Source organism: Schistocerca gregaria, chromosome X, assembly GCF_023897955.1.
Source record: "Schistocerca gregaria isolate iqSchGreg1 chromosome X, iqSchGreg1.2, whole genome shotgun sequence".
Lineage (NCBI taxonomy): Eukaryota > Metazoa > Arthropoda > Insecta > Orthoptera > Acrididae > Schistocerca > Schistocerca gregaria.
In genome coordinates, this window is record NC_064931.1 from 332,118,335 (window position 1) to 332,144,557 (window position 26,223).

Here is a 26,223-nt window from a genome sequence, read left to right on the forward strand (position 1 = left end):
ACAATTTGATGCAGATGTATCTTACAAATCTGTCATTCACACTGTTCCTATATTTGTGGTCGAACATAGTAACGTGGAGAATCTTTTTGGTTTAGATGCCATTTGCATTTTTGGGTTCTCCATAGATGACTCTGTCAATCTCGTCTCTGATGCTGTTCCTTATGCTCAATTGGATTCCTTGTCAATGACATTTTCATCCCTTTTTTCACCTGGTTTAGGCCATGCAAACGACTTTGAAGCTCATATCATGCTCAAACCCACTGTTCGGCCCAAGTTTTTTTGGGCTCGGGCCATTCCTGTGGCCCTTCGTGATCAGGTCAAACAGGAGCTGGATTGTCTCACTGCTTCAGGGGTCTTGCTTCCTGTCACTTCTAGTGAGTGGTCCTCTCCTGTCGTTGTCATTGCTAAGCCAAATGGTGATATTCGTCTCTGTGGCGATTTCAAAGCCACTGTAAATGCTCAATGCCTTATCGACACTTACCCTATGCCTCGACCTGAAGAATTGTTTACTAAACCCACGGGAGGCCAGTATTTTTCTAAAATTGACCTGTCAGAAGCTTATCATCAACTTCCTCTCAACACTGCTTCCTGGCAGTTTCTGGTCCTTAACATGCCTTCCGGCCTCTATCAATACCAACGATTGCTATTCGGGGTTGCCAGTGCCCCTGCTCTCTTTCAGCGATTCTTGAAACAATTATTGCTCACTGTCCCTGGGTGTATAAATTACCAGGACGACATTGTCGTCACTGGCTCCACCACTGACGAACTTCTTCAAAATCTCCACACACTTTTTCTTATCTTACAGACTGCCAGTCTTAAGTGTAATCTTCAGAAATTAAACTTTTTTCAGGCATCTATCACATACTTGTGGCTTCAACTCTCTCGGGATGGTATTCGTCCGCTTCAGCAAACTGTCGCTGCGATTGATGCCCTTCCTCACCCTACACCTGTTAAGGAAGTGCAGGCCGCCTTGGGGAAAATAGCATACTATCACAGGTTTTTACTGTCTGCTGCTTCGGTGGCTCAACCGTTGCATCACCTGTAGCATAAAAACGTGCCTTTTCACTGCACCATATCATGCGATGTGGCTTTCCAGAAATTGAAGACTATGCTGAAACAGGCCCCGTACCTGACTACTTATCAACCTGGCCAACATCTTGTTCTTGCCAGACGCCTCTCAATATGGGATCGGTGCAGTCCTTACACACGGTTTTTCTGACGGTTCTGAACATCCCCTTGCTTATGCCTCCAAAACGCTTGCGGATGCCCAGCAAAAGTATTCTCAAATTGAAAAAGAAGCTTTGGCCATTATTTATGCTCTTCACAAGTTTGGTGTTTTTCTCTATGGATCCAAATTTCATCTTGTTACGGATCACAAACCACTTGTTTCATCCATCAACGTCACTTCCCGACAAGGCTGCACACCGCCTCCAGCGTTGGGCTCCTTACTTGTCTCGTTTCAATTACAAGATTCATTTCCAGCCGACGGCTCAACATGCGAATGCTGATGCACTGTCTCGCCTTCCCATGGGTCCTGATCTGGCATTCGATAGGGATGAACTTTTGGGTTTCCCCCTGGATGTTGCCGAGCAGCGGGTTGTGGACGGGTTCCCCATCACCAGGGACCGGCTGGCTGCTGCTACGGGTTCTGACCCTACCCTCTCTCAGGTTTTATGCTGTATTCAGAAGGGTTGGCCAGATCGTCCATCCGCTAAGACTTCTGATCCATTGCGGAACTACTACGCATTGCGTTAGCGCCTCACGGCTAGGGATGGTGTTATCCTCCTTTCCATTGAAAATGCTTAGCTGCGTGTTGTGGTACCTGCGTCTTTGCATGCTTCAGTCTTGCACCTCCTCACCAAGGGCACTGGGGTGTCTCTTGCACAAAATCTCTGGTGCGCTGTCATGTGTACTGGCCCGGCATCGACTCTGAAATCGCACACATGGACGCTGCCTGTGGCCCTTGTGTGTCACAGGCCGCTCCCCCGAAGTCATGTTTGTCACTGTGGCCTTCGCCTGAGAAGCCCTGGGAGCGTATTCATGCTGACTTTGTGGGACCTTTTTTAGGTACTTATTGGCTTCTGGTTATTGACACCTACTCTAACTTTCCTTTCATTGTCCGTTGCACGTCGCCTACCATCGCAGCAACCACCAATGCTCTAGCTCGCATTTTCTCTTTGGAAGGTCTTCCCTCTACTCTTGTTACTGATAATGGTCCGCAATTTGCCTCTTCCAATTTTGCGGATTTTTGTGCCCATCACAGTGTCATGCATGTCACGGCCTCCCTGTTCCATCCACAGTCAAAAGGTGAGGCTGAACGACTGGTCCGCACATTTAAGGCTCAGATGAGGAAACTCCTGACTTCTTCTGCTGATGATGTGCTTCTCCAATTTCTGTCTTCTTACTATTTCACCCCCATGGGCGACCACAGCCCGGCTGAGCTCTTACATGGCTGACAGCCCCGCACGCTACTTCATCTTCTGTGGTGTTTCACCTCATGGCGGCGGGTGCCTTCGCTTGGCTGGTTCACCGCTGACGACCTGGTATGGGTACAGGGATATGGCAGGCAGCCAAAATGGAGTCCTGGCCGCATATTATGACACTGTGGCCAACACCTGTATGAAATCCAGATGGACAAGCGTGTTGCAGTGCGTCATTCGGACCAGCTTCGGCCTCATGTGCCGGCAATGCCTGTTCTGGATGCCGCTACACCACCTTCGGCTCTACCTGACGCTCGGGATACTGGAATCTCCCATTACTCAAAACGCAGTCCTCTCACCATCATATCAGTGCCAGCACAAGAACTGATGCCACTAGGAGACATGTCCATGCAAGAACCAGATGACCATCATCTGTTGGAGCAACTCTACTCGCCTCCTTCTCCTACGGACGCGGGCACATCGCCCATGTCTCCTGTTATAACAACTGGACTTGCTGCAATGGGCAGATTGGTGCACGGGGCCCCAGCAGATTCGACCCCCACGTCTCCTGTCATCTCGACATGTCATCATTGGGGACACTTCCGTCCGTATGGGAAGCCTCCTCCTTGAGAATTTACTGCCATTCAAACAACACCTATGGACGTTCGCAATGTACAGGCCACCTCCATCAAAATCTGTGCAAAAAATTCAAAGGGAGGAAAAGTGTTATGACTCGCCGATCTTTCAAAGTGCCACCGCGCAGTTACACACGCCCTCTACATGCGGCACTGTCTGCCAGCCATGCAGCAGCAGCACCACCTAAGCATCCAGCCAGACAGCGGCCGTTAGACTTGGACTCAGTTATGATTTGACTGTTAAAAGTGTACACACGTCTTACTCTGTTTACTTGATCTGTGACTTTCATGTATTGTGTCTTCCTTGAAATATATTTGTTCAACTTGAAGTAATTACAGTTATTATTATTATTATTATTATTATTATTATCATTATTATTATTATTATTAATCCTTTGTGAACAATGCTGAAAACATTCAGACTTAAAAAAGTTGACTAGGAAGAGTAAATTTTACAATGTTAAATGTATGTTCACAGTAATACTGATCATGCAAGGGTATAGTCTGTCAGTAAACTGAAGAGCGAGCGAGCGAGTCCCCACTCTGCCAAGCCAGCTATGTCACGAAGCGCTTCTACAGGCCGTTTCACAACATAGTACCGGCCCTGCCACGGCGCGTGATTTAAATCTGTGGCGACGCCGTGTACAGATATGTCTCATCTGCATTTATTTTTAGACAAATACATTAAGACAATGAGGAATACAAAAAACGATAGCTTCTTTCCAAACACAACAATAGAGTAAAAATATTAACATAAGAATGGAAGTCAGGATTCTACTACAAACATAGAACCGAATGCCTCTTCATGTGAATATATATATGTTCCACTATTGCTATTCGTAAACGGACCGCACATAATGCAATCAATCTGTAAAATTTAAGGCTTGATCTTACTTTGTGTTTCTATTGGAAGGTAGACGTTTTCTTTGAAGAACTGTACTGAAACTTAATAATTCTTGCAACATGAAAAGTGTTTAAAAAGTAAGCAGAAATTTATAATTTTGTGTGTTAGACCAATTTGCTCTACTTTTTTGTCACTGCCTTCGTAAACATGTCTCAAAAGTATGTGTACAATGTTATGCATATTGGCTATTTACTCTGTTGCTAGCTGTCAAAAAGTTTACATGTGTTTTGGTAGCATCAACGATTATTTGTTTCGTATAAAAATAGATTAGAGAATCTGTTTAAAGTTTTATTGTAGGAATAGAATAAAATGTATGAAATTTTTAGAAATGTTGAATATTGCTTTGGTGAGCCTGTTATGAGTAAACCAAGGGCATACAAGTGGTATAAACATTTCAAAGCGGGTCTGAAAGGGCAGCAGTTTCACAAGTATGGATGAGATTAAAAATGCATAGTTAGAAGACCTATAAACTATCCCAAAGAAACAGTTCCTAAAGTGTTTCGTGAATTGGAAAAAGCACTGGCATAAGTGTGTAAGTGTGTAGTATGTAATAGAGAATATTTTGAATAGTATAACATTGCTGTAGACTAACAAATAAAGTCCTTAGCAAAAAATAAAAGTTAATATGTAAGCGAACCTCGTATGTCAAGCTTCCTGCTTAGAAGTCCAGAATTGGGGTACATGTTTCGAAGGAAATTTCAGCAGTATTTAGAATAGCTATTGCGCACATGTTTTAAGCAATATGTCTTTAGTGATCGAGATAGAGATTTAATGTTCCATCAGCATCAAAGGTTTTATGTGATTTTTAAACTGTCTATAACAATGGGTTTCCTCACAATATTATTAGTTTTCCTTTGTGGCGATTCCAGTAAACCATGCGGCTCATTTCCGCGTTCCTTCTTTATGCGCCCTGTTAGGCAAGGCTGACGTTTGCATAAATTTCAGCCCTTCGCTTGGGAGTGGTAATATTAGCCAACAGTTCTTCTTGCATCGCCTCTTTAACATAAGCACCGGCTGCGGTGGCCGAGCGGTTCTAGGCGCCCAGTCCGGAACCGCGCGACTGCTACGGTCGCAGGTTTGAATCCTGCCTCGGGCATGGATGTGTGTGATGTCCTTAGGTTAGTTAGGTTTAAGTAGTTCTAAGTTCTATGGGACTGATGACCTAAGATGTTAAGTCCCATAGTGCTCAGAGCCACGCTGTACTAACATTAGAGACGAATGAGCGCTCGTTACTCTGCAAATACCTCCTCTTCTTCGTATTCTGCACATTTTCTTGCAATGCTAGACAATTATCCATCACTTCCGGATATCGAAGTATATTAGTAAGTATACAAAGTTAACTGACACTGGCAACTAAGATCTCATGAACAGAAACGACGTATATCACTGCACGCCGATCTGCACCGCTAGACAGGTAACGGGCAACTGATTTTGGGTGCCCCTTTAGTCCAGTGGCAGCGTTCTTCCGGGAAAGGCCACTTCCCCCACCAAAAGCGCTGCTCGCTCTTCAGTTTACAGACAGACTATATGGGATTAATAATAGAAGGCCAGTTAGTTACAGGACATGACAAAATATAGGCAGAGATGGGGTGTAGAAGGAAGAAAGAGGTAACACTTGAAATGAATAGATGTAAACACAACAGAGAGAGATGATGAGAAAACAGTGAAAGGATAGAAGAAAGAAGGGCTATGCAAAGCAAGAAACAGCAGTCAGTAGAGAAGAAGTTAGTTAGTTTCATGTTCCACACATCACTTGTACGATAAATCATAATGATGTGGAATGTGGTTTGTAATTATTTTTTTATTTATTTTAAAAAAGAGGATATACATATGTAAGTTAGTGATTCCTTCCCACCACCTTTTACACATTGCAATAATAGAAATTCTTCTACGGCATAGAAGGAGTTGTCAAGGTGAAACTTTTTCAGTTTTTTCCAAATTGTACTCTGCTGTTTCATGGAAATTTTATGTCACTGGGTAAGTGATCAAAAATTTTGATTGCAGCTTCATGAACACCTTTTTGTGCTAAAGTCAATAATAATAAATGTCATTTTTTTAGACAAAATAAATGAGAAACATCATGAACAAGACAAAAAGAACCACACTGGTATGGGAAAGGGGTTGGAGATGAGCTCTCACTCAACAGCACATAATATACCCAGCAGAAAAGAGGTGTTATTCACAAAACAAAAAATTATATTTTAACTGTGTAATATTTGACTGGGAATTGGTAAGTCCCTAGTTTCACCCCTCATGTTTATTGGAATTTCGAAATATGTTATCTTAATTTGGATTTCATCTTTTGATAATATTCCTTTATCTATGAGGTCTATTCAAAAAATTCTGGGACATTTGTAACTTTGCATCAATGGTGTGTTGGAGTGAAATGCAGTTGGCATTCATCCACAGGCCTGTGTTTAATATGTTATTGCCAGAAGTTTCATTGTTATATGTGTGTTAGTTATTGTTCAGAGCTCTATTCAGTAGAAAGTTGTATCACACAGTTCCTGAGAGGGCAGAGTTAGAGGAGTAATGCATCTGTATTAAATTTTGCATGAAGCCCAAGAAAATCTTAACAGAGACACACCAAATAATGCAGGAAGGCTACGGTGATGAATGCTTAAGCCACACTCAGTGTTACACATGGTCCACATAATTTAAAAATGGCAGGAAGGAAGTTAAATATGACCCTCATTCAAGACACCCTTCAACATCCACCAATGACATTCATGTCAGGAACGTCAATCAATGAAATTGTGCATGCCAATCAAAAACTGATTGTCCGAAAGACTGCAGAAGAATGTAACTTCTCAGTTGGACCACATCATGAAATCCTGACATAGCAACTCAGATGCAACATGTTGCTTCCAAGTTTGTCCCATGGCTCATGGCTGAAGATCAAAAAGGCTTTTGCCTCACAATCTTTGAGGAGCTGTTGGACTGTGCAAATGAGATGCTCCTTAAGAGAATCATAATTAGTGATGAGATGTGTATCTACGGTTATGATGGTGAGACCAAATTTCAGTCTTCACAGTGGGTTGGGGAAGGTCCTCCAAGACCAAAAAAACTTGTCAGGTCAGGTCAACCATCAAAGCCATGCTAATAGATTTCGTTGACTTTGAAGAATTAGTGCATCATGAATACATACCACAGGGACAAACTGTTAATCAATCATACTACCAGCACATGTTGTGACACCTGCCAGAAAATGTGAGAAGGAAACAACCTGAAACGTGGCAAGACAATTCATGGCTCTTGCATCATGATAATGCATCCCTGTTAGTGTGTGACTATTGCACAAAAAAACAAAATCACTGTGTTGCCTCATTCTCTCGACTCTACAGAACTGGCCCCTGTGGACTTTTTTATTTCCCAAGTTGAAAACCCTGTTGAAAGGACAAAGATTTGCAATGATAGCTGAGATAAAAGAAAATTTGCAGAGGGCACTTTGTGTGATCTAGCAAGAGGCATACCAGTACTGCCTCTGGAAGTGAAACAGTGCTGGGAGCGGTGTATCAATTGTGGAGGAGAGTATTTCAAAGGAGACCATGCTCAATAAGTAAAAGGTAAGTGTAGAAAAATTTTGTGGACAAATTTCTGGAATTTTTCAAACAGATCTCATATGTGAAGAACGTTAGCATTGGTCTGTGGTTTTGATTTGATTAAAAGCCGTTGTTCCTCTATAGTAGAGTGTGGCTAGCTCACACAGAATATTCATGGGCTTGGGATCAATACAATTAACAATCTTATAAAACTGCTCCAAAATTACCAGTTTGGGACTCTGCTGATATACATTATTATAAGATAATATTTCCTAAAAGACACTTTGATCGGTAACACTTTTTTTGAAATGCTGCAGTAATATCAGTAATATGTTTTGCTGTATCATCGAAATTTTTCAAGCATGTATCTTTGTACATCAAAAAGAAACTAAAAATGATGAATGATGTTTACCTTTACTGGCCATTTAACCAAGTATGGTGCAAAATAATTATCAAATATTCTTTGTTGAATGCTATCTCTTCTACAGTTGACATTTTTATTTTCATCGTGTTTTCTAAAGAAGCATCCTTCTCGTCTTGCCATAACTCTTCTTTCATCAATAGATAAACAACTTACAAAAAATATCATTACATAAACATATACACATGCTATACCAACAGCAGCAAAAACACAGAATGACCTCAGGAAAGGCATTTTCTGAAACAGAAACAAAAATTTAGTTTAATGTACTGAAAATGATAAAAAATAATTTTTTCAATTACTGTAGTACACTATTCCTATTGGAATTGGGTACATTCTAGTTTTCATCTCCCTCTTCCCCTCATACGCAACTCAATTAGAGATAGAATCTGCTTTGGAGAGAGCCATTACAAATGGAATAGCTCGACATGTCACATATTGGGATGTCATACCTTTTCATGGCCATCAGTATGGCAGAATGGGCAAAATGCTTGATAACAGTGCATTTAATCAGAGGCAGATCATGGGTACCCAATACATTGGACACTTCATCTATGCTGCAATTCAGGCCACTGTGTCAAGCATGTACCATGAGTACCTCCATTCGGAAAAAACCACTGCAACACAAGTCAACTGCCATGGGCAATAGCATATTACTGATAGGGGTAATCCTCAACCACAATTCATTATTGCAGCAGATAGGCAAGCAACAGTGCAGAATATCACTTGGAAATTCAACAACTGATAAGAAATTATACCATACAGGACAACCTCCTTTTTACAGGTTGCAGAAGACCCTACCCCTCATGTGTACCTCTGATCTTTGTATGTCGCAGGGCACAGGTATTGGCATAGATGCAGGAACATCGCAACTGGATATTTCAAGCATGGAAAAAGGATGCCTGGACTGAATAGTCAGTAAATGTTGACACGTGCTTATGACTAGGTACTAGTGCACCAAAAACTATATGAAGGGATGCTGGGTGCCAATAGCAGCACTGATGAGGAGATGGTGGAGTATTCTTGTGTGGATGGGCCCCCTGATACATTCACCTTCATCTCTCAGTAATAATTGAAACTGAAATCTACAGTTTGATAATGTACATCCTCTCGTTCACTAGTAGAATGCTGTAGGCAACCTGCATCTTCAGCAAGACAGTCCACCTCCATACCTTTCCTGATTTGTATCAGAATGATTTGAGGAAAACTCCACAGCTATGATGGTGCTTATGTGGCCTGTTAGTCATCTGACTTCAGCCCATGGAGCAAACTGGGTATGCCATTGGTGTACCTTAGATTCATCAAAGACCAAACTCAGTGAGTTGTGGTGAATGATTGAGAATTCTTGGATCATGTGTCTTGAGGCTTGAGGAGCCCATGTTTAACACATTAGTACTGTTATCAGGACAAAACGGGGGTGGGGAGGTCTGGGGAAGGGGTGACAGGTGGGGGGAATGAAGGTGGTAGGCTGCAATTCAAAAGCTCATGAGTGTTTATTATTAAAAAATTACAGAAATATGTGAGAAAAGTGACTTACAGTTGATGTTCCAACAGCAAATGCTATTACATCTGTTAGGATAGTTACAGTAACAGAAATTCCACATTTTTTCAAGGTCAGACCTATTTTTTCTGGAACATTCATGTCTTTTCTTCCCTCGTTGACATTGTCAAGACTCTGAAAGAAAACAACACAATAATTGAAAATAATTTTTAAATTATTTCTTAGTTTTTCCTGCTTAAAAGTTGCATACAGACTGATAATAACTGATCATGTACCATTGTTATCAGAGTTCTTTGGGACATTTTAATACATACAGCTCATATGTCCTTCCACTGTGATAATGGCTCTTGCACTTCCTGTCTTCCACATGTATGTTGGACATGCACTGTTTATATATCAATATTTACAGTACTGATGTGTTGGTATTATGTTAACAGCAAGCTTACGACCAGAGCAACAGTGCACATACAGCGGCATGATAAAACAAGAATGTCTCTGGCTTATGGGAATAAATGTACTGGAAACTCAACTTTTTATTATACAAACAATGGAAACTCCAGGTTGGAAAGTCAAAAATGTAAGAAGAAGGTAGACTGCTACTTACCATAAAGGAGACATGTTAAGTTGCAGATGAGTATAATGGAAATGCCGAGTGGCTAGGGCCTCCCGTCGGGTAGACCATTTGCCCGGTGCGAGTCTTTCGAGTTGACGCCACTTTGGTGACTTTCATGTCAATAGGGATGAACTGATGATAAGGACAACATAACACCCACCCCTTGAGCGGAGAAAATCTCCGACTCAACCAGGAATCGAACCTGGGCTGTTAGGTATGACATTCTGTTGTGCACCCCACTCAGCTACCAGGGGTGGACATGAGTATAATGAAGAGACACTTACACTTTAACTTTCAGCCACAGCCTTTATCAGAAAAGGAAAGAGAAACACACACCATTCATTCACACAAGCAAGCACACCTCGTGCACACATGACCACTAAATCTGGCAGTTTGGAGTTGGTGGTCACGTGTGCGTAAGGTGTGCTTGCTTGTGTGAATGAATGGTGTGTGTTTCTCTTTCTTTTTATGATGAAGGCTGTGGCCAAAAATTAATGTGTAAGTGTCTTTTAGTTGTGCCTGTCTTCAGCTTAATGTGCTACCTTTATGATAAGTAGCAATTTATCTTCTCCTTATATTATTTTTATTATACAGTACTTTGTACATGTTTTACTGTACAGTCAGTACCCAGAATGCATGCACATGTCAAAATTACTGAAGAAGTATAACAACTCAAAGAATGAAAAGTACTGTACCAGAGAACAGTTACGTAAGCTCTATATTTTGATAACATGTCTCATACTTAATGGTAACAGGTTGCAAACCTTAGTGTCCAAATGTTTTCCAATTATTTCCTGTGCATCTATATGCACCTATAATTAAGCAATATTTGTCCTCTTCTTAAAAATTATAATCAGATTTAATAAAGCAAAAGAATTAAAATATTAAAAAAGTTGTAATATTTTAGACCCTGCAGCCACAAACAAGTTTGACTTTATCAACAAAATCAGTGTAGAGAAAAGCACTAGCAATCATATTGTTATCATATTACAACTTTTACTCAAGTTAATGAATCCATCAAGAAGACGAGGAGAGTTTTTATGCCGGAAAGAGCAGACAAGCAGTTGTTAGCATTGTACTCGGATAATCAATGGACGTTATTTAGTTCCAATATGATGAACATAGAGGAATTATGGGCAAAGTTTAAACTGATTATAAATCACATTCTGGAGGAATATACTGAGTAAGTGCATTAAAGACAGGAAAGACTTACCATGGTTTAAGGACAAAATTCCAAAAATTCTGTGAGAACAGAGACTGTTGTACTCTCAATTTAGAAAAGAATGATGAAATGTTAACAGCCAAAAGTTTATAAAAATTTCTGCATTTATAAAAATATTGATGGGTGAAGCATACAACTACTTCCACCACAATAAGTTAGCAAAAGGTATTGTGAAGAATCCTAGGGATTTTGGTTGTACACAAAATTTCTAAGCAGGTTGAAGGCTTCTTCTCAGTCACTAATAGACCAATCTGGTGTGGCAGTAGAAGACAGCAAAAAAATCTGAAGTTTTAAATGTTTGTGTTAAAAAAACCATCATGAAGGAGGATCATACAGACATACCATCATTTGAAAGATGCACAAACTCCCATTTGGAGGGCATAGAAATAGATATCCTTGGCACTGAAAAGCAATGGAAAGAGTTGAAAATAAATAACTCACCAGGTCTGGATGGAATCCCAATTCTGTTTAATAGAAAGTACTCTTTGCCATTGGCCCCACACTTAGCTTGCATTTATTATGAATATCTTGCCCAGTGGAAAGTCACAATCAACTGGAAAAAGTGCAGCTTACTCCTATATATAAGAAAGGTGGAAGAACAGACTCACAAAATTACAAAGCAGTATTCTTAATGTTGGCTTGTTGCAGAATTCTTGGGCATATTCTAAATTCAAATATAATCAATTTCCTTGAGAGAAAAAAGCTTCTATCAAAAAATCAACACAGATTTAGAAAGCATTGCTTGTTTGAAACTCATACTGCCTTTTTTTGCACAATATCTTATGAACTGTGGATGAGGGCAAAAGATAGACTCCATATCACTAGATTTCAGGAAACTATTTGACACAAGGCCATAACTATAAGCAAATGTGTAAAATAATGAAAGAGATGTATCAACCAAGGAAATTTTCCCTGTATATAATTAAAGTACAATACTTTCCCAAACACATAGCTTTAAAACGAAAATTTAAATAACATTACTGGGTGACTGGTTTGTGTCTACACTTCACTCTAATGAAGCTACTTACAGTATCTTCATGGCTTGTCTTGAAATACCAGTTTCAGCATTGACTGAAGCAAAAATGGTGAGTCAGTCTTCTAACATGTCTTTCAAGAACTTGAATTTTAAAAATGACCTTTCCCCACTGATGTTTGTGATGATAAGTGACATACATTCCTAGAGTGATGCTGATATAAGGAAAATAAATTTGAAATTTCATGGAATCTGGTTTGGATGAAATGAAGTATGAAAGAACTTGGGTTTTCATGAAACCTAGTTCACTTCAAACTGCCAAAAACGTCCATTGCCCATTCCTTGTCTAATGAAGGGCTACACCTTTCAGTGGCTGCCACTAAAAATTTGAATCAAGGAAAGTACATCTCCATGATTTACAATTGTAAGAGGAGCCCAAATTACAGTATTAAAACAACAACTTTTTTTAATTTCAAGTTTTTGTGGAAGCAGGCCCCTAGGCTGAAGTCTAGACAATCTGTGCATGAATGTGGCCCAGCACTTCACTACAACCTGTGCATGTCTGGACATTTCTAGACATTGTGTAATTGGTTGATACTCCACTAGATGGTACAAGACTCTGAAAATTTCTTATGTTGTGTTTTAGGTGGCTAGCTTCTGTGCTGACATAGTAAAGTGGTGTGTCATGCAGTAATATGTACTCAAGTAAAAATCACTTCTGGTGCATTGAAGCTGAATAAGTCAGTATGTTAAAAACAGTGTGGAAATACTCTGATAAATTCAAAAGTAAAATTTCAACTGTTTATTTTTCTTCTCAGTGAACTAGATTTTTAAAAAGATGATTTAATTCATTCATTTATTATCTGTACACATGAAAATGCAGGGTGTACCACGAGGAATAGTCGGTATTCAGGGATATTACAGAAACAATCACTCAGAGCAAAAACGTCTTGTAAACTTGGGCTCTAAAATGCATACCATAAGAGCAATGACCACTTGTTCAGTATAAGAGATTTGTTTCATGGTAGAGAAGATGAATAAGTGCTCATAGCACTTAGGGTATGCATTTTAGAGCCCATGTTTACTAGACTTTTTTGTCCTTCAAATGATTGTTCCTGTCATATCCCTGAATATTGGTCATTCCTCCTGGGACACTATGTATAATGTTCCATTATGTCTACATTGAAGTGTCTGTAGCATCCTCCCTGGTGCAGGGTGGGGTTGTTATGAGCCAGAATGGTGCAAGTGGGTGGTGGAGGCGAGATAGGGACCCAGGTGGCTCTAGAGAAAAGGAGCTGCAAATGTAACAAGTTCTTTTATTGATGGATCTGCAATGCTTTGTACACTTGATCAGTGTCCAACTGGGTATTGAATTCTGCTGGTGTGGCTGCCCATACATCCCACATTGCTGACACAATACTAGACTGTGCCAGCAGCCTCATTATATAAGCCTGCTGCAGAGACCCGGTGCCAGCAGTGTGCAGACTCGCCACTGCTGTGGCCACTGCAACCCCTACTGTTGTCTGGTGGCATCAAGGTAGGGGATGCTCACCATGCTGAGATGCCTGTGTGTCAGTGGCAAATGGCAGCTGGTGTGCACAGGTGGAGAAATCTGCCATACTGATGGAGATGACCTAGTGTGACCAGCCACGCTGTGGCACTAAGCCCTGCAGTGACCTCAAACTAGTAACCTTCACTGGCAAGCCCATTTGGGATTCTCGTCCGGTACAGACCTGTTACCCTGTGTGGACTGCAAGACTCAGAATAATTCTATTACAAAAATGACAAGTACTTATAATCTTCAGTAGTGTGCTTATTGTGCATATGCACTGTTTTCAGTCATATATCTTAAAAACACTACTGCCACTGTCAGTGTAGAAATCTGTCTTACTCTTGCTGCACTAGTCAATACAGTACCACTGAGTTTTACTGCTTCAGCATGATAATGTGCACTGTAAAATTGCACTGGCCTTTTTGAACTATTGCAGTGACAAAGTGACAACATCCTACGCTAATCCACTGTCAGTATTGCTGGAGTACACTGCTCAGACTCACATGAATCTCCCCACATAAACCAGTTTAATATCAAACTACATATCTGTGTGGCATACAGAGAAATTTTATAACTAAACAGCTGTGACTTGCTGACATGAGTTAGGTAAGGCATCCAATCTTTCTCACTAAGCTGCTTACTGCTACTTTACTTATGAACCTACTTCTTAAGTTTCTTTCACACTACTGGCATCTCAACCTTTACAGCTTGCCGTGTTGCTTCCACCCCTCTTAGCTCTAAGGATTGTGTAAAGTTAAGTAAATCCTTCTATCAATTTTGTAATACATTGAACTAATATTTCATATGTAGTAGTTCGACTCCACCACCTCCCAGAGCAATCAAAGAGCCCACAGTTCTACCAGGCAACTGTAGTTTCATCATGACATAAAACAGGTGATGAAATGCAATATTCCTGCCATTCTTGTCCTTGACCTATTGCAACCTGAGGACAGGAACAAATACTCTTCATCCCTCCTCAGAAGGCTGCTGTCACTAGCAAGCCTACTTGCAAACAAAAAATAACAGAAAAAATCTCTTTACTAATATAACTTATTCACAGCACATTTGTACTTTACATATCTTATTCACTACTATCCATATGTATGCAAATGTATGAACAAAAGAATTCCTGGAAAACATCCCTAATCTTCTTGACCTCAATGCATAAGGCACTTTTTGTGCAGGCTCAACAACATCTTCTTGTCTTTTACTCTGACTCCTTCTCATTGGATTTTTCTCTGGCTCGATCCCTGATACTCACAGAATCAGCTCTGGACAGCCTCAAAAAGGTCACAGATGCCCAACATGTACTATTGTTATTCTTGTTGGTAACTGGAACTTCACATTGACTGTTGAAGCAGTCTCCACCACCAGTTAACGTCCTGGATACCTTGTGATAAACTTCTTTGTTTCCCTTTTGGCATGTAAGGCTGGATATCACCTATTGCCCTACTTTATTCTGTGGTAAACTTGCTTTATATCTCATTGATTACTCCTGCTTCTCGAGCGCCTTCATATTCACCTTCTGTATCATTTCCATACTTCTAGTGCTGTTTTTGCAAACTCACATACCGACTCTCCAGCTTTAATTTTCTTGGTATTCATTCATGGTATTATCCAGTTATACATCATCTCATAAGGGGACAACTCATTATTGGTGTGCACTTTTGAATTATATGGAACTATATGCTGACACAACATAACTGACATATGTACCACAGCCATATGATGTGCATTCACATGGAAATGAAGTCCCATGCTTCTTGACAGAGCATAGGGGAATGATGCGGGAGACTCGCACCACCATACTAGGCAAGGTCCTAATGGAGGTGGTTTTCTGTTGCCTTCTGCCGACCATAATCGGAATGAATGATGATGATGATGAAGATGACACAACAACACCCAGTCATCTCGGGCAGGTGAAAATCCCTGACCCTGCCAGGAATAGAACCTGGGACCCTGTGCTCGGGAAGTGAGAACGCTACCACGAGACAACGAGCTGCGGACATGCATTCACAAAGTAACTTAAAAATAATTTTCCAATTGTACTGTACACTCATTTCTTCCTACCATTTACTCGTGAACGGAGAGGACTAGTTCTTAACTTCTTTAGATGGCATAACCAACACAGCTCCTTCAATAAGTCCAACATGAAATTCTTACTTTGGTTCATAATTGCCTTATCTTGTACTCCAAACTTCAAAATGCAGTTGTTAATTATTGCTTATGGGACTGTCATTGTTTGCTGGTTTGGCATAGCAACCATCTCCATGTACTGACAAAAATGATCTAGTATCCAGAATGAGATTTTCACTCTGCAGCGGAGTGTGCGCTGATATGAAACTTCCTGGCAGATTAAAACTGTGTGCCCGACCGAGACTCGAACTCGGGACCTTTGCCTTTCGCTGGCAAGTGCTCTACCAACTGAGCTACCGAAGCACGACTCACGCCCAGTACTCACAGCTTTACTTCTGCCAGTACCTCGTCTCCTGCCTTCCAAACTTTACAGAAGCTCTCCTGCGAGACATGCAGAACTGACACTCCTGAAAGAAAGGATATTGCGGAGACATGGCTTAGCCACAGCCTGGGGGATGTTTCCAGAATGAGATTTTCACTCTGCAGCGGAGTGTGCGCTGATATGAAACTTCCTGGCAGATTAAAACTGTGTGCCCGACCGAGACTCGAACTCGGGACCTTTCATGATCTAGTATAGTTGATATGACTTGGTTTCCTGCTGGAATATGACTGGATGCTCCTAATACATCAATCCATAGCATTTTAAACAGTTTTGGTGCTTATGGTAGCCTCTGCACTGGTACCCACTTTTTATTTGAGTGTAGACTGTGTACCTTTCACCATGTATTGATACACATCTATTTTCCTTCCTCTCCACCAGTATCTCTCAGCTACTCTCCGGTTTTTTTGGTCTGCACCCTCCGTGACCAGATAACGTGTGATCATGTGCTTCCTTCAAAATCTTCTCATAAAACTTCATTGGTGCTACTACCTATGGATCTAGTCTATTTCCTTGCACAACAGTCTGTCACAGTTGCTAAATTGTGAATGCATTGTGTACTGTTTACAGTCACTATCAGCACTCTGCACTGCTTGCTATTCTGCAAAACCAGGGCCCAGAATTTTCGCCACTGTTACATTCCTGGTAATGCATCTGAATTTTTCTGCTTTTTCCCTGGCTCATGTACTGCTTCATAGTTGAATTCACTAAGTCCCAGGGTCTATGGTGTCAGCTTGCTAGATGGGTCCTTCAGTCCTAATAACCACTTCAAAGCAGATTGGTCAGCCACTAACCAAAACTTTTTCCTGTATAGATGATGTCTAAAACATGTAACACCATAAATGAGGCTCAGTTCTCCTTCTCTGTCATTGAATAGTTCTTCTCCACTGCATTCAGCTACCTCGATACATAGGCTACAAGGTGCCCTTCACTACTAATCTCTTGGCTTGAAACACATTCCAAAGCATGATTAGATGCATCAAACAAGAGAAAATACTAGAACCAAGGTGGATGTCAAAACTCTTCAAGTCGTCAAATGCATCCTAACACTCCTCTGTTCACACCTTTTCTTATCAAGAGTTCATGCTATGTCAGCAAACCCTTCTGTGAATTTTCTATTGCAATTCAAGATCCCAAAAAAAGACTGAAGTTCCTTAATCGATTTAGGCACTGGGAATTCCCATACAGCTTGTACTAGCCTTGGGTCTGGCCTCACTGTGTCTTTACCAATTACACTGCCAAAATACCTTACTTTTTCTGATGCAAAATGGCACTTCTCTACGCTCAACACCAGATGTGCAGTCCTTAATCTCTTAAACACCTCCTTGGACATTGTCTATGCTGCTCCATGTCTTTTGAAAATACGATTATATTATCCAAGTAGACAAGACATTGATGTGCTTTCAAACCTCCCAACACATTGTCCAACAGCTCTTGAAAGAACTGCAAGTGCATTTTGTAATCCAAATGGTATTCTCTTGAACTGATAGTGCCCCCATGGTGCTGAAAATGCTGTCTTCGGTTGGTCTTCAGGAACAAGCTCCAATTGATGGTAACCACTCTTCAATCCTATGGTTGAGAAATACTGACATTGATCCATATTGTCTATAGTGTCAGTAATGTTTAGGATGGGATATGCATCTGCTGTGGTCTTGCTGTTCAGGTAACAGTAATCACAGCATAACCTGCATTGTCGAATTCCATCCTTAGATTTATTTTGTATGAATACAATTCCTGTACCCAATGGACTATTACCCTGTCCTACTATCATGTCAGCTGACTGCTGCTTAATAAAATCTTCCATAATTAGCTATAAATACTTAGGAATATCATGTGGTTTCAAACACACCAGTTCTTTGTTTTCTGTTGGTATTCAGTCTTGGGTCATAGGCACTGCTGGCAATGGAGCCTTCGAAAATATAAATCCTCAAATTCTAACAGTAATTCTACCATTTTCTCTCTCTATATTCCATTTATATGTTCCACTTTTCTACATAATGCAGTTTTAACAGTGGCTTGCAGTTGCTTTGGTTCACTCTCCTTCTGCACAACTCACCCTCATCCAGAATGTCTAAACTTACTGTTAACGTACCATTCCTTAACTTCACTACCTCAGTGCCAAAATGATCTATATTTACATGTACCACTCTCCCACCATTCCTCTCTTGTACGTGTACAACATTTCTCTTAATAAAACAATTTGCTGTATCCAGTATATCATGCTCTTCCAGACTGTCCACAACACATTACATACCCACATGTAAATCTGGCTCCACATTCACACAAAGCGACTTCCCATTGCCATCTCGTACACAGTCACACTGGATTCTACTGTACATAGCTGAAGGGCAATTTTAGCACAATGTTGATACAAAAAGTCTAGCCCCAAGATCACACTCTTGCTTTTGCTCACACTGCTTAAACCAAACAGCCCCTATTTGAAAGTCTACATCCGCCAACCCCAGCATCGTGGGTTCCATTGCCTTTAACCCATTAAGTCCCTAATGGCAACTGATACAAGGGCCACCATGTCAAAAAAAACTTACAGTCTTTACCTCCTATAATAACTCTTACTGCATACTCCACCTCTGCTTACCTGTACATATTTCTGGCATCTTATTTTAATGGGAACACCTTGAGGTGGACCCTGGGTTCCCTCCTGCATTTAACAGCTGCTTACCACCTCATCGTCCACCTCTAAGCCCTTTACCAAAATTCTGCTGCTGGTATCTTCCATTTCCTTTATTCCCCTGTGGCTGGTGACACTGCCTCTGTAAATGCCCTTTTTGCCCACACACATACAATTAATGTTTGCAGAAAATACCTAACATCTATCTTTTATCCCTACTGACATATCAATTTCTTCACACTCCATTGCTAACATAGTAGCAGAATGCAGACCCTGTGGTGCACCTGTATATGCCATTCTCAACATGTCCAATGGCAATCACTTTACAAAAGCTTTGAGCACCATTCGCTCAGCTTCTTGCAACAAAACAGCTTTTGTTGCATCAATCTGCCCCTACTTGTATATGTGTTCATTACATTCTCTTATCCTAACCACAAAATTTTCCACAGTTTCTGCATGCCTCTTCAAAATAGGGTTCAAATGTTCTTGAAAATACCTAAAACTATTCTGTTTCTTGCATGTTTGCAAAAGCCCTTTTCCAATTATTCAAAGCTTGCTGTGTTCTTTAATGCTTCCCTACATCTCACACATGTTTTTGCATCTGCCAATAATTAAAATATTTCTACCTGCAACAAGTGACTATCCATCTAACCACCCATCTCTGCTGAAACTTTAAGCTCCTCTAAGAATAATCATACATCCTCAGATGATTTTCCAGGAAAGGGAAAAATGAATCCTACAGCAGCTGGATCCACCTCATGCTGTGGTATGTGGAGCACTGCTAACTGTTTGTGCTTCACTGCCAAGTGTCCATGTAGTTGTGTATTATCTGCCATCAGCTATGCTACTTTTTCTAACAATATCTATAGTGTTCTGGCTCCGACACATGTTTGTCACTGACTCTGCCATTGCGACACTCTTATACTCTATTACACACAATAATGCAACAACAAAATAAAATTAATTACAATTCTGAAAGATCACTACAAATTAGTCTTTACATTAACTCGTGAGCCATCTAAACTCTCAACACTGCATTGCAATATGACCAGTTGACAAAACCGTATAACAGGTTAAAGGCACTGACTCCATGCACAGTGCAGAAAGCCCAAGCAAGCTGCACTGTGTACATCTTTAAACTCAGATAAGTCAAATGACTCCTCCAGTCTAAACAAGGTAACCTTGAAGTTAAAATGACAGTCACACCATGCATCCATGTCTATTACATCCTCCTAAATATAACCAAACAGTGCATCACTCAGTGCCCCAAGTTGACACCCAAGGTCATGGTCTACTACATCTACATCTACATTTATACTCCGCAAGCCACCCAATGGTGTGTGGTGGAGGGCACTTTACATGCCACTGTCATTACCGCTCTTTCCTGTTCCAATCTCGTATGGTTCGCGGAAAGAACGACTGTCTGAAAGCCTCCGTGCGTGCTCTAATCTCTCTAATTTTACATTTGTGATCTCCTCTGGAGGTATAAGTAGGGGGAAGCAATATATTCGTTACCTCATCCAGAAACGCACCCTCTCGAAACCTGGCGAGCAAGCTACACCGCAATGCAGAGCGCCTCTCTTGCAGAGTTTGCCACTTGAGTTTGTTAAACATCTCCGTAACGCTATCACGGTTACCAAATAACCCTGTGACGAAACGCACCGCTTTTCTTTGGATCTTCTCTATCTCCTCCGTCAACCCGATCTGGTACGGATCCCACACTGATGAGCAATACTCAAGTATAGGTCGAATGAGTGTTTTGTAAGCCACCTCCTTTGTTGATGGACTACATTTTCTAAGGACTCTCCCAATGAATCTCAACCTGGCACCCGCCTTACCAACAGTTAATTTTATATGATCATTCCACTTCAAATCGTTCCACACGCATACTCCCAGATATTTTACAGAAGTAACTGCTACCAGTGTTTGTTCTGCTATCATATAATCATACAATAAAGGATCCTTCTTTCTATGTATTCGCAGTACATTACATTTGTCTATGTTAAGGGTCAGTTGCCACTCCCTGCACCAAGTGCCTATCCGCTGCAGATCTTCCTGCATTTTGCTACAATTTTCTAATGCTGCAACTTCTCTGTATACTACAGTATCATCCGCGAAAAGCCCCATGGAACTTCCGACACTATCTACTAGGTCATTTATATATATTGTGAAAAGCAATGGTGCCCTAACACTCCCCTGTGGCACACCAGAGGTTACTTTAACGTCTGTAGACGTCTCTCGATTGATAATAACATGCTGTGTTCTGTTTGCTAAAAACTCTTCAATCCAGCCACACAGCTGGTCTGATATTCCGTAGGCTCTTACTTTGTTTATCAGGCGACAGGGCAGAACTGTATCGAACGCCTTCCAGAAGTCAAGAAAAATAGCATCTACCTGGCAGCCTGTATCTAATATTTTCTGGGTCTCATGCACTAATAAAGCAAGTTGGGTCTCACACAATCACTCTTTCCAGAATCCATGTTGATTCCTACAGAGTACATTCTGGGTTTCCAAAAACGACATGATACTCGAGCAAATGTTCTAAAATTCTACAACAGATCGACGTCAGAGATATAGGTCTATAGTTTTGCGCATCTGCTCGACGACCCTTCTTGAAGACTGGGACTACCTGTGCTCTTTTCCAATCACTTGGAACCTTCCTCTAGAGACTTGCGGTACACCGCTGTTAGAAGGGGGGCAAGTTCTTTCGTCTGTGTAGAATCGAACTGGTATCCCGTCAGGTCCAGTGGACTTTCCTCTGTTGAGTGATTCCAGTTGCTTTTCTATTCCTTGGACACTTATTTCGATGAATAGATGCCGTGTTCCATGAAAACAATGCCCCAGACCCTGACAGCAAACTATAGCGCCCCCTGGTGCAGGGTGTGTGGCTATGAGCCAAGATGGTGTGAGTGGGTGGTGGAGGTGAGGAGGGAGCCCAGGTGGCTCCAGAGAAAGACAGCTGCAAATATAATAAGTCTTCTATTGATACGTCTGTGCTGCTCGATACACTGGATCAGTGTCTGACTGGCTGCTTAATTCTGCTGGGGTCACTCACCGCACCCATGGCGCTGCTGACATGGCACTACACCACACTGGTCGCCTTGTTACATAAGCTAACAGTGTGTGAACTCGACATTACTGTGGCCACTGCAGCCCCTGGCATCATCCAGTGGTGTCAAGGCAGGGGTTGCCTACAATGCTTAGATGCCCATTCGGCAGTGGCAGATGGTGGCTGGTGTGCATGGGAAGTGACCTGTTGCCCCCTGGAAAGGAGTCTGCCATGCTGCTGAAGTGAAGTGTGGCCAGAAGCACCACAGCACTAAGTCCGACGAGGGATCGAATGCACAGAGCTGTTGCCCTGACATGGCTTCGAACCTGTGACCTCTGCTGGCAGGTCTGGGTGACATCCTTTTCCAGCACAGCCCTGCTGTCTTGGGTGGGCTGCAAGACTCATAGTAATTCTATTACAAATATGTCCAGTATTTATAGTTGGCAGCAGTGCACTTATTGTGCACAGGCGTCACTACCAGTTGTGTAACTTAAAACACTATTGCCACTGTCAGTGTGGAAATCTGCCCCTTGCTCCAATAGTCAGTGCAGCACCACTGAGTACTGTTTCAGCATTCTAACCTGCACCATAACATTGTGCTGGCCTTGTTGAATTATTACAGTGACAACACACTGTGATCACCCGCTATTAGCACTGCTGCAATATACTGTAGTGGTGCGGAATAGTAAAGAGTTGGAAACGTGGGATATTGTCAAAGTTTCATTGCCTATGCCAAGAGCCAGAGGCAGTAGGTTAGCCAAGAGGTAAGAGGATTGCACATGCATTGGAATGTGTCGTCACGCAGGGGCAGTGGCCTGGTTACACGCAACAGGCAAGAGAGAATTGCTTAGCACGCAAGTTTGTGTTAGATGGAGACCTTTGTAGAGTGTAAGACAGAGGTATAGTGTGAGGCATTTCACAACCTCGTGTAAGTCTGCCGTAACAACATGTAACTCTGTCACAAGAACACCTAAGGGGCGAGTATGACAGATAAATCAGCAGTATAAGTGGAACGAATGCGTTCATTACAAACGAGCATGATGTCAGAATGTCGCTCGTGCTTCCTTTAAATACGCCAGCTTTGATAGCAACAAGGCACTTGCAGTTAGACTTGCAGTTAGATGTGTAATGGGTTGCTGCATAGCGCTCAGCTCGGTGATTGACATGTTAATCTTTATTAAGGAGATGTTGCAGTAAGGGCGGCCCATCCAGCAGCAGACGTGAGGGGACAGTACCAGCTCTGGTCCTCTCTGCTGCCACTGTCAAATCATCTACCCAGGATTGCCAGATATCACGGCTGACTCGCTCGACGCCAATGCTGACCACATCAGTGAGCTGTCATTGAGATCGTGCGGGGCCTAGGCCCTGTGCATCTGCTGTAGCAACTGGGTGAGCCAATGATATTGGGGGATTGCAGCCCATTCCGCCCGTCCAACACAGACAAGCCACCAGGAGGAGCAGGGAAGAAGATGGGGTGGGATAGAGTACACTCAGCACTACAAGAACGCCTCTCGTGCCAACCCAGTGCCTCCTATGCGCACCGGCCTGCTGTCCGCTACCAAGCCAGCTGGACAGCCGGGCGCCACCGGCCACATGCAGACGAAGTAAGGGCATTCCACTGCTACATCACAGCATGCGGCGCTGTGCTAGCAAGACTTGTGCGGCCCGGAGCTGGTGTCATCGCTCCGAATCAGCGAGGACTCGGGGAAGTTCATTGATATCACCAAGCTCAGCCAGCCTGTGTTACGCAGGCCACATTATACTAGGCAGGAATAAAGGTGTCATGAATTAATCATGTTTCTTTGGCATTTCTGACGTGTCCACAGTCATTTTCTAGCATCCTGACAACTGGAGAGGTCACCGCTCAGCTTCCAGTCCACTGTAGGCGACCAGGACCACCAGGGTGCCTAAAAATTTGGTGTCAGAGGTCCTCGCGTCCACCGCCTAGGGATTTGGTATCAGATGTGTTTGAACCACCCACTGAAGCACTGTCCTGCAGATCTGGTATCTGGAGTCATCAACACCGCCACTGCAGGACTGACACCACAGAGTTGCGGTCAGAACTGTCGACTCTACGCAGCCTTGTGGTAAGTGCACGAGGCAATTTTTGTTAATAACTATGGATGCACGTTCTTTGTTGGGAGTGCACTTTGTGAGACCTGCGGAAACAGCAGATTTATCTGAGTTTAAGGGAAACAGTTGGGAAACGTACTTGGTAACAGTCAGATGTACTGTGTGTAATTTAACGAGGCATGGGGAGCCATTCACGAAGTTTGTACCAGTAGAATGTTCAATTTGTAGACGGTTTGGTCATGCAGCGCACAATTGTAGAGAGTGTCACTGGGCAATAACAAGGTGGAAGGATTAATTTTGTTTAGTTGTACATTGTGAGTCTTGTTTGTCTTCTTGTTAGTAGTGCTCAACTGTGAAGAAGGAGTTGAGTAGCTAGTGTAGTGTGTTCTGAGGAGTAAATTCAGTATAGAGTAAGTTGTTGGTAATTTGCACAAATCATGCCAGAAATAAGATCCGTTAGTACTGAAGTCAGTATAGCTGCTCTGATGGAGCAGGTCTCAAAATTGTTAGAAGAAAATGCACAACATAAGTTACGTCATGTAGAATTAATGACGGAAATGGAGACCTTGCGTTCGGCACAAGAGTCGCAAACGGGTTCAAGTGAGTGCAAGTCAGTAGCAATGTCCAACCTTGCAATATATCCTTCAGTAGCTAACCTGATCACACCTTTCTTGGGTAAAACAACAGAGGATGTCACAGCGTTCATTAACTATGTTTTGGCAACAGCTCCAGTGAGCAATTGGTCATACATAACTACGTTAAGTATGGCAAATTTGCAACTTGCAGGGGAAGCCAAGACGTGATGTACCATGAGACGCTTAGTAAGGCAAGCACGTTTGAAGAATTGGCAGATGGGTTACGCCAAGATATCGTAAGCAGAATAGTGTAAGATTTTTTAGGGAGAAGTTAGCTAATTTGACACAGAAGGTCAATGAGGCAGTGGAGTCTTTTTCAGATAGGATACAGAAAATTAATTCACAGACCTAGATGTGGATCGTGTATTACTATGAAAGGCAGAAAACAGAGCCCTCGGTGTATTCCTCAGGGGAATTCATGCAGAATTTTCTCGTATGGTTAGAATGGAGAATCCTGGGGATTTAGCTGCAGCACTGTACATTGCAACGCATCTGCAGGAGATAGACATAGCAACAAGGGTTCGCAATGATAAATGCATCTTTGTGTCGGAGAGGAATTGTTACCGTTGTGGGAGGAAAGGTCACGTCAAGGCTCTATGCAGGCAGCCGCAGTGCTATGTTTGTAAACACTATGGTCACAAGGTGAACGAGTGTCATAGTAAGCAGAATGGTAACGGGAATAAACAGGAAAAAGTGTTAAACGGGAACGGGAGTGTTTCGTCCGGCGGAAGACATTCCCAGTAAGCAGAAGTACAGTGAGAACTAGTACAGAGACGGATTGTTGCTTGATGGGTGTTGTAAGGAATAACAGATGTAAGTTTCTGATTGATACAGGGGCACATGTATCTGTTGCTAGTCTAGACCTCGTGGGTAGGAGAAGACTAGGTACTCCTAGGTATAGATTACGTGGAGTAGAGAATAATGAGTTGCAATCATTGGGTACAATACAGCTCATTTTTAAGATTGGAACTGTAGAGTTCGGAGAGCAAATGGAAGTGTTACCAACTGTGGGACAAGGGTATTCCGTGATTCTCGGACTGGACTTCCTTGATAAACACCACGCCAAAATTAGTCTTTCACAGCGTACAGTTGAACTTAGTGGAAACTTGTTTTCAATGGGTACAACAGCTGTGAATGTTTCTACTTCGCAAGGTGCATCTGTTGCTAAGTTGTCACCAATTGAATCGCGTACAAGGACATTAAAGATGATTAAGCATGTCAAAGTGCCTTCTGGTACAGGGAAGTTAGTTTGGTTGTCAGTAGGTACCGATGTACCACAGCAGACACTATGTGTGGTGGAGCCACTGCAGAGCAATGAAGTATTGGATGAAATGCATTGTTTTATTAGGAGGAGTGTTGTGCGTGTAACGAATATAAATGAGGAACTGATGATTCCGGTCGGTGTAGATAATTTTGGGGCACATGGAGTGGATCTCCCAAAGGGTTTAGTGATAGCAAGTTTGAAAATACTCGATGATGAGGATATAGGTGAATCCCAAGGTGATTATAATGTCAAGGAAACTGTCAAGGCATCTGTAC

The 26,223-nt window shown here is 42.0% G+C and overlaps 1 protein-coding gene across 1 annotated transcript in view; it reads right to left on the bottom strand.

Annotated features, from left to right (window-relative positions):
• The window catches only part of LOC126297714 (patched domain-containing protein 3-like), a 570,171-nt gene that overhangs the window by 149,590 nt on the left and 394,358 nt on the right, over positions 1 to 26,223 (bottom strand). Inside the window, exons 9-10 of the mRNA XM_049988846.1 lie at positions 9,460 to 9,597; positions 7,914 to 8,159 (exon numbers count right to left, since the gene is read on the bottom strand). Of these exons, the coding sequence (XP_049844803.1) occupies positions 7,914 to 8,159; positions 9,460 to 9,597 (384 nt within the window). The remainder of the gene's footprint in view (positions 1 to 7,913; positions 8,160 to 9,459; positions 9,598 to 26,223) is intronic.